General features: G+C 37.4%; 1 protein-coding gene across 8 annotated transcripts in view; it reads left to right on the forward strand.

The window, feature by feature from the left end:
* SPIDR (scaffold protein involved in DNA repair) overlaps window positions 1–15,689 on the forward strand; it is a 563,099-nt gene that overhangs the window by 260,643 nt on the left and 286,767 nt on the right. For all 8 annotated transcript variants that reach the window (XM_027596436.2, XM_027596446.2, XM_027596452.2 and 5 more), the window contains one exon: window positions 2,628–2,841. In XM_027596436.2, coding sequence (XP_027452237.1) covers window positions 2,628–2,841 — 214 coding nt within the window. The remainder of the gene's footprint in view (window positions 1–2,627; window positions 2,842–15,689) is intronic.

The raw sequence follows: 15,689 nt of genomic DNA on the forward strand, positions 1-15,689 counted from the left end.
AGTGCCTGGGCTGTGGTGATAGCTAATACCATGAAGCATGTTTATTTTACAAATTATTTAGTGCTATTTATCTTCAGCCGAAACCATAGTTTTAGGAGTATTGCCAGGATTTATCATAAAAATCTTCAAAGAGTGTAGTTAGTAGCAGTATGATTCATCTTAGATATATAGGTATTTCTGCCATAATAACTATAGTTTCTACAATGTCTTGCCTTCATACAATCTGTCAAAGGTCTATGGGAACTGTAGGATTGGGCAGACCACTGAAAACCTATTTCACTTTTAGTCAGAGCTGCATAAGACGATAATTAGTACCCAAGGAGAGAACTTGTGCAGCGCAGGCAGACCACTGAGTGTGGCTTAGCCACACAGAGCCAAGAGGATGTGCTCTGCCAGACCATCTGATTTCATGGGCCCTGGAGCTCTGAATAGCAGCTGCTGTCATTGGTTGATGAGAGATGTTCCATGCCTGCTGCACAGTTTTAGGGATGGGGCCTGACTACAGGTACAAGTTTTAAAAATTCTTAAAATAGGGGTGCCTGGGTGGCTCAGTCATTAAGCTTCTGCCTTCGGCTCAGGTCATGACCTCAGGGTCCTGGGATTGAGCCCCGTATCGGGCTCCCAGTGGGAAGACTGCTTCTCCCTCCCCCATTCCCCCTGCTTGTGTTCCCTCTCTCTGTTAAATAAAGAAAAAATCTTTAAAAAAAAATAAATAAATAAAATAAAAATTCTTATGTTGTCCACAAATGCTCCTGTAGCTACTGCATTTAAACCTAGGGCATTTCCCTTTGCTGCTAAAGACCCTAATTCTCTACCCATTGCTCCGGCTGCCCTGCAAGGGAAAAGTGTATGTATCAGAGTGACCTTTACATTATCCTGACTTCTTTTCCTATTCATCAGCTGAGGGTGAGCCACTTTTTATTAAAGTAACAACTATTATGGCAGAAAGAAAATACTTCCTAGTTAGTGCCTTTCTGTAATACTTGTTTTCAATCCTCTATTTCCCTCCCCCCTGTAGTGACTAGTACCGCCAGCCTGACATTGTGCTTATTCATATCCTTCCCCCATTCTGTTTCCTTCCTTACCTTAAGAAATAGTAGCAAAATAGGTACATACCTTAGGAAACAGTAGTTCAAGACAGTGCTCAGTGGTGTGGCCTTGCTTAATATGTGAACACATGCTGTTGGCACTTAGAGAAAGGAAGGAATGGAAAATTAGGGGTGAGTGGAAAATGAAGAAGAAGGCGAGAAAGAAAGAGAAATGAAATTAAATTATATAACTAGAATGTTGGTGCTATTTAAATATTAATTTTTATTAATCACTATTAACCAGTTGGCTAAAGTGATAAAGAAAACTCATATCAGTGTCTATTATTATTAGCAGGGTACTATGCTAGACACTTAGTTTTTATTTCATTTATTTTTTTAAATTAAAAAACAAAGTAATAGAAAAACATAAGTATACTTACCACCTGGAATTAATAACACATTTTAATCTTTTGTCTTTTTGATTCACATATTTTTGTAATAGAAACAGTATGGCAGGTAAGTGTGAAATCCTGAGTCATGCTCCTTTCTCTCTCCTTAGGTATGTGTTTCTATGTATCCTGCTGGTCATATTTATATACTTGTGTTACATATGTATCCTCAACAATACTTTATTGTTTTCTGTGCTTAAAAAAAATAACATCATGGGTATCATACTCTACATTATCTTGTTTATACCCTCTTGTTTTTGAGATCTCTCTATGCTGATACATATAGACCAGGTCCACTAGCTAACTTCATGGTGTTCTGTTGTATGTACACAGCATGGTTTATCCTTCCTCCTGTTGATTTGTGGTGGGTCCAGTTTTCTGCTCTTATAAACAGTACTGAGGTATGCATCCTTATTTAGGTCTCCTGGTGTTGTAACAGTTTCTGGGACACATACGGGTTTTAGGTTACACATACTGTCAACTTCAGTTCTGTCATTTAATTCTTAAAAATGTTCTTTGAGGCAGGTGGCATGATCCCCATTTTACACATGAGGAAACAGGTGTTGAAATGCTATCTATCCTGACTGAACTTAATTAATCAGAGAGCCAGTACTTAAATTTAGATTAAATTCCATCTTTATAAATCTCGAGCCCTAACATTCAGCATTCCTCAGAAATCCTTACCTTTAATCTTTATGTTCATTACAACATTTGTAACCAGCAGTCTCCTGTATCATTTCCAAAGTAGAAAATCAAAGCAGTTAATGAGGTAGAGGGAGCATATAAGAAAGAAGAAGGATCAATAAGTAGTCTTACTCCCTTTGTTGTGGTTATCAAAAGAGTTAAAGTTTTGGTGTAAAAACATGCTCTGTGAAATGATGGTTCTGAGTCTTCTGTGTATGCAAGACTGTTTCTTTATGATGGAAGACTATTTTTCATGTTGCTTAAAATGCAACATGTAAGTTATTTTGATTAAAAAGATGTCACAGTGAGTGTGTTAGAGTCTATACGTTGAAAAATATACAAACCATTTTCTTGAGGTGAGTAAAGCAATCTTAATTCTTTCTTTTTTTTTCATGACATTTTATTCACAGTTGGACCATACGTCTATTATACTTCATTTTGCTTTTTTTTCTTCTTCACCTTCTAGGTAGAAAATCGGGTGTATTAATTGTGAAAATTCTAGAGCTGCATGAGGAATGCACCATCCAAGTTGCCATGTGTGAGCATTTAGCAGGGCTGCAGGCCAACAGCCCTTCTCAAGGTGAGGCCCCTAGGACTGGCCTGAAGGTTCTGTTCACTAAGGAGACTGCTCACCACCTCAGGGGACATCCCCAAGACATTGTCCATATCTACCCTCCCTGGTGAGTGCAAAGAACTGATTGACTAACTGTGAGTTTGTCTCAAAAGATATTTTTATGATGAACATTTTTGTCACCTTATTATGAAGAAATGCCAGGAGAAGGAAGCCAGAATTTGACATAGATTTTATGTAACAGAAGCACTGACCTGTATTTGAATGCTTGTCTGTACTTTTGGCAGGAAATTTTTGATAATTTGAGGATAGAGGGGCAAGGGAGAAACAACCATATCAAGATTCCTGTCTAAGTGGTGTCTTATAAAATCTGGCTGGTATTGTTTTTGTCTTTCTTAGAAATACAATTTTAGTTAAGAGGCATTATGTGACAATATGATAATGCACATTAATATTTCTTTGCTAATCACTTTGGGAGGGATGAAAAGCATATATTAAGACATAGGACGGTTTGATCTTTAGAAGCATAAATGGTCATTAATGAATCAAATTATTTTTAAGGACACATGTTTGCTTCTCTATAGGTTAATTTTACTACAAAAAGAAGAAAATCTTACTATTATTGAGGGAACGTTTGAGCAGCCTTGTTTTAAGAGCTAACTATTAATTTTATTGGCAAATTTTTAGAAGTTTCATTCATCTGCTAAATTCTTAGTTTTGAAGTTGACTTACAGGTCTTAAAAGTTAAACATCCCTCCCACAGGGATCTTTTTTTCAGTGTCCATAGTGAATGATTCTCAGTCTTTACTTAAATTCTTCCACTAACAGGCTGCGGATAATGTAGGGTAACTTGCATTTTATTTTGTTTTGTTTTGTTTTGTTTTTTAATGTATCTTTTATTGAATAGTATAAGATATATACAGGATCATACACAAATTATAAGGATACATTTCTACAAATAATCACAAAGTGACTATGTAATTTTTTTTTAAAGATTTTATTTATTTATTTGAGAGAGTGATTGGGAGAGAGATAACAGCATGTGCGCCTGAGCAGGGGGGAGGGGCAGAGGGAGAGGGAGAAGCAGACTCCCCACTGAGCAGGGAGCCTGATGTGGCACTAGATCTTAGGACCCCGGGATCATGATCTGAGCCGAAGGCAGCTGCTTAACTAAGTGAACCACACAGGTGCCCTGACTATGTAATTTCTATCCAGTCCAAGAAATAGAATGAAGTGCATACCTGGAGCCACCCCATCCCCCTCTCATTTCCTCCCTCTCCCTCCTGCACCAGGTAACTATGATCCTGACTTATGATATAATAGAGTCCTTGGAATGTTTGAGAACTTCATATAAATAGAACCATGTAGGGGCGCCTGGGTCGTTCAGTCGTTAAGCTTCTGCCTTCGGCTCAGGTCATGGTCCCAGGATCTTGGATTCGAGCCCCGCATCGGGCTCCCTGCTCAGTGGGAAGCCTGCTTCTCCCTCTCCCACTCCCCCTGCTTGTTTTCCTTCTCTCGCTGTGTCTCTCTCTGGGTCAAATAAATGAATTAAAAAAAAAAAAGCATGCAGTAATCATACAATATGCATTCTCTTTTGCCTGACTACTTTCACTTAATATTATGCTTGTGAGATTCAACAATATTGTTATATTTAGCAGTTTGTTCATTTTTATTGCTATAAAGTATTCCATTGTATTAATTTATGCAATTAATGTATCTGTTCTTCTGTTGATAGTTAGGTGTCTTCAATTTGAGGATATTACGAATAATACTATAATGACCAACCGTCTTTCTGTGTAGCTCACTCAAGAATACAATACAAATGGGCCGCCTGGGTGGCTCAGTCCGTTAAATGTCTACGTTCAGCTCAGGTCATGATCCCAGGGTCCTGGGATCGAGCCCTACATCAGGCCCCCTGCTCAATGGGGAGTCTGCTTCTCCTTCTGCCCCTCCCCTACTGCTTGTGCTTGTGCTCTCTCTCAAATAAATAAAATAAAAAATAATACAATGCCATTAATTCTCCTCTCTGAAATTTCTCATCATACTAAAATCATGCCATTATTTTTCTACTATGTTAAAAATATTTTTTTAATTCATCTTGACTGTACTTCCTCTCCCCACCATGGCCATATTGCCTCCCATTCTCTACTGAGCCTGTTTTTTCAGGCTTCCAGCCCAGCACTCCCCATACCACACCCCTAGCATTGGCAGTGACCTCCATGCTGCTTCTCCTGTGGTCACTTGTGTGGCCATCATGTCTCCCTGCAGTTAGTGCTCACTCCTGCTTTGTTTCCCTGCCTCCCCTGTGCTCCTCCTTATGCCTTTCTCTGGCTTCTCAGTACTAAAGTGCTCTGCTCGGCTCAGTACTGACCTCTTCTCTGTCCTGTCCACCTCACCCTCTTGGTGCTTTCATTTCATCTTGTAACTTCAAATGCCAGCTGCACACTGATCCCTCCCAAAACCCACTGTCTGCTCCATCACCAGAGCAGCATTCCTTATTGCCTCAGCCATGGTTCCACTTAGGTGCTGAAGGCATGGCAGAATCAAGCTCCTGACCCTCCCTCCACTTCCCCACTCTTCCCCAACTCAGGAAATGGAAACCACCTTCTTGTAGTTCCTCCACATATCATCAACTCGTCTTTTTCTCATAATCTCCCTTCTGCCTGTGGGAACCTCTTGGTAACTCCACTTCCAAATGCACAGAGTCCAGCACTTCTTGTCACCTCTACTGTTAGAACATTTCCAGGTAATCATTGTCTGTCCTCTGGATTGTTGCAGTAGTTTCTTAAATCATCTTCTTGCTTCTTTCCGTGCTCTCCTTCTGTCTCTTTCAAGATGACTAAAGGAGCAAAGCTATGAATATATAAGTTGTCATACTGCTTTTTGGCTCCACACACCCCAGTGTCTGCTCACCTCATACACAAACCCCTCCTGAGCTCTGGGGCCTTATCTCCCACCCCTTTCTCCTTCCCCAGTTCCATCGTGGCCACCCGGGACTCCACTCTGGTCCTCAGGTTCCATGCCACTTTCCCCCTGGTGCCTGGGTTCTTGCCTGTGCTGGGTTCTTGCCTGTGCTGGGGTGCTCTGTTCCACACCTCCCCATGTCTGCATGGCTTGCAGTTTTCTTATCTTCTCTGGGCATTTACTCAGATGTCACCTTCTCAAGAATCCTACCTTTGGTCCCATACCTAAAATTGGAAACTACCTCCTTCCACACCCTTCATTGTCCTTTCCTACTTTGTTTTTCATAATCAGGCAAATTAAAGTATTTTAGTTTAGAATTTTGCTATGGAATGAGTGAGCAATTTCCTCCCTGTCCTGACAGTGCTCCTCCTGTGTAGGGTCTTGTTCCTGTAATTTCTTGTGTTCTTTCAACTGTTTTATTGGAAGTCCTTTCTGGAAGCTTATAGTAAAACTCAGTAATATTGAGAGTATTTGATTTTTGCAGAGTGTCCTATTTTATCTTCTTATATACAACAACAGTTTATGTTTTCATTTATTGTATTTCAACAAAAAAATGTATATTCAAGCTATGCTGAGTTTTTTATAGTGAGACAATGAAAACTCCAGCATAGTTGTGTTTGGAACTACATTTAGAAACTTTAGTGTACTCTGTAAGACTGTTGAATCACAGACCTGTACCTCTGAAACAAATAATACATTATATGTTAAAAGAAAAAAAAAAGAAGAAGAAAAAGAAGAAGACAGCAGGAGGGGAAGAATGAAGGGGGGTACATCAGAGGGGGAGACAAACCATGAGAGACTATGGACTCTGAAAAACAAACTGAGGGTTCTAGAGGGGAGGGGGTGGGGGGATGGGTTAGCCCAGTGATGGGTATTAAAGAGGGCACGTCTGCACACACACACACACACACACACACCACAGTCTCACATTTAGTTCTTTAATACATTTTGAGTTTATTTTTATGTATGGTGTAAGAAGGTGGTCCAGTTTCATTCTTTTGCATGTTGCTGTTCAGTTTTCCCAACACCATTTATTGAAGAGACTGCATATTCTTGTTTCCTTTGTCATAGATTAATTGACCATATAGTCATGGGTTTATTTCCAGGCTCTCTATTCTGTTTCATTGATCTACGTATCTACTTTTGTGCCAGTACCATACTGTTTTGATTTACTATAGTTTTGTGGTATGTCTTGAAATCTGGGATTGTGATACCTCCAGTTTTATTCTTTTTCAAGATTGCTTTGGCTATTTGAGGTCTTATGTGGTTCCATATAAATTTTAGGATTATTTATTTCTGTGAAAAATGCTGTTGGTATTTTGATAGATATTACCTTAAATCTATAGATTGCTTTGGATAGTAATGACATTTTAACAATATTTGTTCTTCCAATCCATGGGCATGGAATGTTTTTCCACTTCTTTGTGTCATGTTCAGTTTCTTTCATCAGTGTTTTATAGTTTTCAGAGTACAGGTCTTTCACCTCTTTGGTGAAGTTTATTCCGAGCTATTTTATTCTTTTTGGTGTAATTGTACATGGGATTGTTTCCTTAACTACTCTTTCTGCTACTTTATTATTAATGTATAGAAATGCAACAGATTTCTGTATATTGATTTTGTATCCTGCAAACTTACTGAATTTATGTATCAGTTCTAGTAGTTTTTGATGGAATATGTAGGGTTTTCCAAATGTAGTAACATGCTATCTGCAAATAGTGAACGTTTTATTTCTTCCTTACCAATTTGGATGCCTTTTATTTCTTTTAATTGCCTGATTATCGTGGCTAGGACTATGTTGAATAAAAGTGGTGAGAGGACATCTTTCTCTTGTTCTTTATCTTAGGGGCAAAGCTTTCAGTTTTTCACCATTGAGTAGGATGTTAGCTCTGGGTTTTTCATAGATGGCCTTTATTATGTTGAGAATAGTTGCTACATTCTTTTGGCACTGACTTCTGATTTAAAGATACCATTATTATTCAGTCAGACCCTTTGAATAAACATGTAGGTTGCTCCTCCTCTTTGGTTACTGCAAACAGGACTATATCATTTTCTTCATATGTGAGGAAGGGCTGTAAGGTTAATTTCTTTGTTATTGCTGGATCAGAGGATATATACCTCTTTAATGTTAGCAGACATTATCAGATGGCATCATTTTACATTACTACTGGCAGTACATAAAGTGCCTGTTTTCCTTTTACTAACCTACTGTATTAATCTTCACCAATTTAAAAACTAGAAAATGAATTTTATAATTTTAATTTGCATTTCTTTTACTATAATATGGGCTTAGGCTTCATTCCCTGAATTTAAGAACCATTTATATTTTATTTTCTATGAAATGCCTGTTGATGACTTTTGACCTGTATTGTCTTGGATTGTTGATCTTTATCTTAGTGATTTGTATCAACTCTTTAGCAATGATAAAAATAGCTCCTTGCCAATCATACACATTAAATGAGTTTTATCCCAGTTTGTTATTAGTCTTTCAACTCTTTTAGGGGGTAGGGATTTTTTTGTTTGTTTGGTTTTGAAAAGCAGGGTAGTCTGTTTTTCCATGACTTTATCTATCTTTTGTAGTTTCTACATTTTATATCATAGGTAGTAAAGAAGATCTTTCTTGCTGGGAGATTAAAAATTTATTCTTTGTTTTATTCTAATATTTTTATGGATTAATTACTTAAAATTTTTTACATTTATTTATTTATTTATTTATTTTTTGGTTTTATTTAAATTTATGTTAGTTAACATATAGTATATTATTAATTTCAGGGTAAAATTTAATGATTCATCAGTTGCATATAACACCCAGTGCTCATTACATCAAGTGCCATCCTTAATGCCCATCACCCAATTATCTGTTCCCCCCACCCACCTTTCCTCCAGCAGCTCTCAGTTCTTTATAGTTAAGAGTCTCTTACAGGGGTGCCTCGGTAGCTCAGATGGTTAAGCATCTGCCTTCAGCTCACATCATGATCCCAGGGTCCTGGGATCAAGCCCCACATCGGGCTCCTGCCTCAGCAGGGAGACTGCTTCTCCCTCTCCCCCTGGTAATGCTCTTTCTCTCTGTATCTCTGTCTCAAATGAATAAATAAAATCTTAATGAAAAAAAAAGTCTCTTACAGTTTGTCTCCCTCTCTGTTTTTATCTATTTTTCTTTCCCTTCCCCTATGTTCATCAGTTTTGTTTCTTAAATTCCACATATGAGTGAAATCATATTTGTCTTTCTTGCTGACTTATTTCACTTAGCATAATACCCTCTAGTTCCATCCAGGTCGTTGGCAAATGGCAAGAGTTCATTTTTTTGATGCCTGAGTTATATATATATATATAGATATAGATATAGATATATATTATATATTATATATAGAAGATGTGAGATATATATATATATTTCACATCTTCTTTATCCATTCATCTGTTGATGGACATCTGGGCTCTTTCCATATTTTGGCTGTTGTGGCATTGCTGCTATAAACAGTGGGGTGCATGTGCCCCTTTGAATCACTATTATTGTATCCTTTGGATAAATACCTAAACAAAACAGGAAAGAAAATCCACTGGAAAGACAGTCTTTTCAACAAATGGTGTTGGGAAAAAATTTTTACATTTAAATCTTTGAGTCCTGGAATTTATATTTATGTAATAGATAAAGTAGGAAATGCATTTTTTTCCCCCAAATGACTACTTAGGAGTCCCAGCACCATTTATTGGCATCACGTTAAATTTATAAATTCATGAATTAGGACTAAAAAGCTGTCTTTGGGTCAGGCTCTGCTAGGATACTCCTCCCTTCCCCATGCTGATGGAGTTAATCACAGCATATATCAGAACACCAGTGTTCTGGAAATCTGTCTTCTTCAGAAATCTGTCCTCATTAAAGCATCTTCTCCTTTCTTACCCTAGTTTTGGTCCTTTGTGTAATTTAGCTCTTGCTTTCAGTAGAGTCTAAGTTCATCTATGGTGGCAAGGGTGATTTGCTATTCTTTGTTTTTAATCTCCTCCCTCAACTTCTAATATTTTTGTGCAAGCCTGTATATTTTAAAACACATTCTGGGGCTCATGAATGGCTCATTGGTTAAGCATCTGACCCTTGATTTCAGCTCAAGTCATGATCTCAAGAGCCTGCTTAAGATTCTCTCTCTCCCTTTCCCTCTGCCCCTTCCCCTGCCTTAAAAAAACCCCATTTATTAAGTGATGCATTTTTTAAGTAAAAAGAATTAGTATCTAAGTGTAGTGTTCTTTAGGAAAGATGCTTTAGAGGTATTGAATGTGTTGGACACTTTCTTGAGCTCATAAGAAGTAAAATTAGATCAAGATTATCTGCAAAGATTTATATTTACAAAAAAATTCCAAATCCCACTGGCTCCTTAGACCTTATAAGTGGATGAGTTATTATCATTTGGCTTTGCAGTGTTTTTAGGTCTGGGTCTTACTGAGGCAACTGCCTTAGTGTTTGTGTCTCATTCTTTTTTTTTTTTTTTTAAGATTTTATTTATTTGAGAGAGTGAGAGAGCATGCATATACAATACAATTGTATTGTCTTGTATTATGTCTTGTTATATATCAGAATCAGATATTAAGATTTTATTTATTTGAGAGAGTGAGAAAGCATGAGCAGAGGTAGAATCAGATACAGAGGGAGAAGCAGACTCCCCATATATGGGGAGCCTGCCGCCACCAAGGGTCTCCGTCCCAGGACCTTGAGATCATGACCTGAGCCAAAGGCAGATACTTAACTGACTGAACTACCGAGGCAACTTGCTTCTGTCATTCTTTTAGGGGAAATTTTCTGTCTGGAATTATATGGAATTTCTTCTGTGGTTCTATATGCAGAGATTGTTAATTCTAAACTTTATTTGGTTATTTTTTTCCTCTCATGTCTCTCTTACAGTTTTCAATTTGAGATTTTTTGCTCTATAAATGGAATATAGGTAATAAAATAAGAGTGAAATGAAATCCTGTATTTGCCCATTTTAATATGTGAGATCTTACTGTTTTTACATATTATGCCATGAACAGAAAATGAATTTTGCTCTCTAGGAAGATAGCTTAGAATGTTTGTGTTATCCAAGGCAAATGGTACCAGATATTAATATTAATGGTATCTAAGAATTTTAGTAAATCCACAAAAGTGAAAATCTCTGAAATACATGTAATTTGATAAATTTCTCTGGAGTCATTAGGACCTTTCTCAAAATCACCATCTCAAAAGAAGGAAATGAATATATAAATACATTTAATACAAACACATGAAAATTCTTTTATAGAAGTATTAAATATATAAAGCAAGATACTTGGGCAAAATTTTAAAATACCAATCATTCTCAAATGTTGGTGGGAGGTGCAATTTGTGTATCTTTGCAATATGTTACAGATGTTAATGTGAATATACTTTGATACAGAACTTTTGCTACTGGGACTTTATCCTGTAAAAATTTTCAATTAGGTACAAAAGATATTGTCGTAAATGTTGTGCTTAAAACCTTAAAATCTAAAACCAGCCTAAATAGTCAATATGGAGTGGAATAAATAAGTTTCTGTACATCCCTGCACATCTTTCACATAGTAAAAGAAATTTTTATTTCCTCTCCTAGAAAAATATCTATATCACAGTGCAGTTTCGCAGAGAGTGGGTCATAAAACGGCCCTCGGGGTCACTGAGACAGGAGGAGCAGTCAGGGTCATTTGGGTAGGAGGAGCATTACCACTTTTCCTTGGCTACCTTCTCATTACCCAGCAGACAAACTTGACACACTATTGTTGTTAGTTTCTAGGGCTCCCATAAAAAAAAAAAAAAAATACCACACACTGGATGGTTTAAACAACAGAAGTTCATTTTCTCACAGTTTTGGGGGTTGGAAATCCAATATCAAGGTACCAGTGGTTGGTTTCCACTGAGGCTTCTCTCTCTGGCTTGAAGATAGCTACACTCTTGCTCTGTCCTCAAGTAGTTTTTCCTCTGTGTCGGCCCATGCTCCTGATGTCTGTTTGTGTACCCAAATGTCCTCTCATTATAAGGACACCAGTTGTAATAGAGCCCTTCCTAAGTGGTCTCATTTTAACTTAATTACCTTTTTAACGGTAATTATCTCCATATAGTCACATTCTGAGGTGCCAGAGGTTAGGGCTTCAACATTTGAATTTGTGAGGGACACAGTTCGGTTCATAACACTGTCATAAAAATTAGCACTTTCTACTGGATATTTCAGTGTTGTGAATTTGGTCAATCACCTGATTTTTCTGTTCCCGTGTCTCTCAGAGAACGTGACAGTCGTCTAAATAGCTTCCTGAATTGTATTGTCTTGTATTATGTCTTGTTATATATACATATAGATTTTTCTCACAAAGATCCTTTTTTAATTTAAAGAAAGCATAATAGTATTTTTTTTAGGTACTTTAGGAAGAGAAATGGATGGGAAGTGTTTTGAAAGATGATTTTATCAGTATACTTGTATAGGTGATTTGGGCCATCTGTCTTAATAATTTGGAAGTTTCTGTATTTTAATTAAGAATTTATTTTTTGTTATCCAAATGTTAACTGAAGCTAGTCTAGATGTCTCTTAAAAACAGCTCATAGTTAGGGGTGCCTGTGTGGCTCAGTTAAACATCCAACTCTTGATTTCACCCCAGATCATGATCGCAGGGTCATGGGATTGAGCCCTGTATTGGGCTCTGCACTGGGCATGGAGCCTGCTTAGGATACTCTCTCTCCCTCTCCCTCTGCCCCTCTCTGCTTGCACACTCTCTCAAAAAAATAAAAAACAAACAAACAAAACAAAACAAAACAAAAAACCCTGATAGTTGAAAAAAAAAGCCAAAATAATAATGACTAGTCTTTTTTTTTTAGTGGAAACTTGATAAGTTTCCACCTTAAATATTTTTTTTCCTTGTAGGCTGTCTGCTCTTTTCCCACGAAAAGCCTTTTGTGTACATTCAAACTGGCTTTCAGCATGGAAACAGTTTTAAAAACAATCAGTAGACTTCAGACAATTCCATTTGTCCTTTAGTAATAAATGTGGGTTTAGTTGTAAAATGGTTGCTTACCCAAAGGAGTTTAGAGCCCGCTTTATATATTACCTAATACATTCTTATTGAATTCCTTTAAGATGTAATATTATTTTGTCTGAATAAATCTGGGAATGAATTTAGAAGTAAGATGCCTTGGGTAGGATTAATTGTATTATGAAGTATAGAATTATGTAACAGTAAGCAACTTATAAAAAAGTCATGAATGCATAAAATTTCAGACATACAAAAATATAACAGTGTGATCAATCTCATGTCCCCATCACAGTTTTAACATTTATCAATTAATGAATAAACAAAGTTTACCACTAAAGGAAACTAAAAGCTTTAAATATGATTCCAAAGAAACATTTTAGCAAGTTGAACACTTTTTTTTTTTTATGTGAAGAAAGAAGTTTTCTGTGATGCTAGTTGTAGAAAGAGGGAGGTAGAATTCATCTGGCTAATTGAATATGACCCACTACCAGATCTAAAGCCAGGATGAGCACCAGAGAAAGATGAGTATGTGTAGTCTATCAGGGGACAGCCAGGACACTTCCTACCTTACCCACTCATTCACTCCTTCATTCAAAAATATTTGTTAGTACACTGTGTGGCAGATGATTTTCCCCCGTTACAATAAGCATCCTAATCTGGGGAAGGCATGAAATCTGACTTCCCATTATCATGAATATCTGTCTATATCATCATCTTTTTAATGGCTACTTAGCATTTCTACATGGATATATCATTAAGCAGTCTCTTATATTGAGTTTTTTTTAATTTAATTTTATTATGTTATGTTTATCACCATACATTACATCATTAGTTTTTGATGTAGTGTTCCATGATTCATTGTTTGCGTAATACACCCAGTGCTCCATTCAATATGTGCCCTCTTTAATACCCATCACCAGGCTAACCCATCCCCCCATCCCCCTCCCCTCTAGAACCCTTAGTTTGTTTCTCAGAGTCCATAGTCTCTCATGGTTCATCTCCCCCTCTGATCCTTCCCCCCTTCATTTTTCCCTTCCTACTATCTTTTTTTTTTTAACATATAATGTATTATTTGTTTCAGAGGTACAGGTCTGTGATTCAACAGTCTTACACAATTCACAGTGCTCACCATAGCCCATACCCTCCCCAATGTCTGTCACCCAGCCACCCCATCCCTCCCACCCCCCACCACTCCAGCAACCCTCAGTTTGTTTCCTGAGATTAAGAATTCATCATATCCGTGAGATCATATGATACATGTCTTTCTCTGATTGACTTATTTCACTTAGCATAATACCCTCTAGTTCCATATTGAGTTTTTAAGGTTGCTTCCCATTTTGAGCTGTTTGAAACAGTACTGAATGAAAGTGTGTATCCTCTCATCTAATGGTATTAGGATATTTCTCTTTTTTTTTAAAGATTTTATTTATTTATTTATTTGAGAGAGAGACTCGAGAGAGAGCAAGAGAGCGAGAGAGAGCACGAGTGGGGAGGAGAGGGAGAAGCAGGCTCCCTGCTGAGCAAGGAGCCCAATGCGGGGCTTGATCCCAGGACCCTGGGATCATGACCTAGGCCGAAGGCAGTGGCTTAACTGACTGAACCACCCAGGCACCCCTAGGATATTTCTAAAAGTAGAAATTCTTGCTTAGAGGGGCTCTGGCTGGCTCAGTTGGTAGAGCACGTGACTTGATGTTGGGCTCACGAGTTCAAGCCCCATGTTGGGCTTACTTAAAAAAAGAAAAAAATTCTTGCTTAGAGAATATGGTGGGTTTTGAGCTTTTCAATATATTATTACCATAGTAACCTGTCAAGGTTATAAATGTTCCCACTGCTGCCAGTTTTTCAGCAGTCACATCAATACACACTCAACTATTTTTTAAAGATTTTTATCTATTTGAGAGAGAGAGAGATGGTGAGAAAGAGTACGAGGGGAGGAGAGGGACAGAGGAAGAGGGAGAAGCAGGCTCCCTGCTAAGCAGGGAGCCTGATGTGGGGCTCGATCCAAGGATCCTGGGATCGTGACCTGAGTGGAAGGTAGATACTTAACCAACCAACACTCAACATTTTTAATGACTACACATTATGATATTATTTCTTTATTCTTTTCTATATTATCAGCATGTAGTATATATCCATTTTTTCTAACATAAATAACTCTTTAATAGACATACACATGTATATAATTTAGTACATATTTCAGATTGCTTTTCAGAGTAGATTTTAGGAACTGTTTTAGTCAGTTAAAGGTATACATTTTGTTGTTATTGTCACTGCTGTAATATCTTGATATAGTTATCTATAAACCTCACAGTAGAGTACCTGCTCCTGGTCAAAGTGAATACTTTTTCTTATATTTATTTACTAATGGCAGATTCTCTTTTGAGAATTGGTTGTCTCAACTTTTACTCATATTTGTTGGGGTCCTACAGACTTTCTTATCTATTTGTATGCCTGTTTTATGTAGCAAAACATTTCTATTTATAGTTAAATTACTTATGATAATAATTTTGTTGTTTCCTTCCTAATACTTAAGCTTCCTTACCTGTCTCTGTCTTATTACATTAGCTAAAACTTTTAAGTCAGTCTTTTTTCCTACTGTATTTCCAGTGACTAGAATAATGCCAGACATAGTAAACATTCAATAACTATATGATCAGTGCTGAGTATTAAATAATCATCAAGACGTTGTCAGTCTTCTTATGCTCCCTATTTGAATGAGAGGATATATCAGTGTATTTCATTGATTTGTACATTCATTAAGAAGCATTTATTGAATGTTTACATATGCTATAAAAGGCCTTGTGCTAGATAATGGGGATACAGTATTCAAAATGATAAATCAGGTTGCCTGGGTGGCTCAGTCAGTTAAGCGTCTGCCTTTGGCTCAGGTCAAGATCCCAGGGTCCTGGGATAGAGTCCCTGCTCAGCGGGGAGTCTGCTTCTCCCTCTGCCCCTCCTCCCACTCATGGGCTCTCTCTCTCTCTCTCTCAA

This window comes from Zalophus californianus, chromosome 4 (assembly GCF_009762305.2).
Source record: "Zalophus californianus isolate mZalCal1 chromosome 4, mZalCal1.pri.v2, whole genome shotgun sequence".
Taxonomy (NCBI): Eukaryota; Metazoa; Chordata; class Mammalia; order Carnivora; family Otariidae; genus Zalophus; species Zalophus californianus.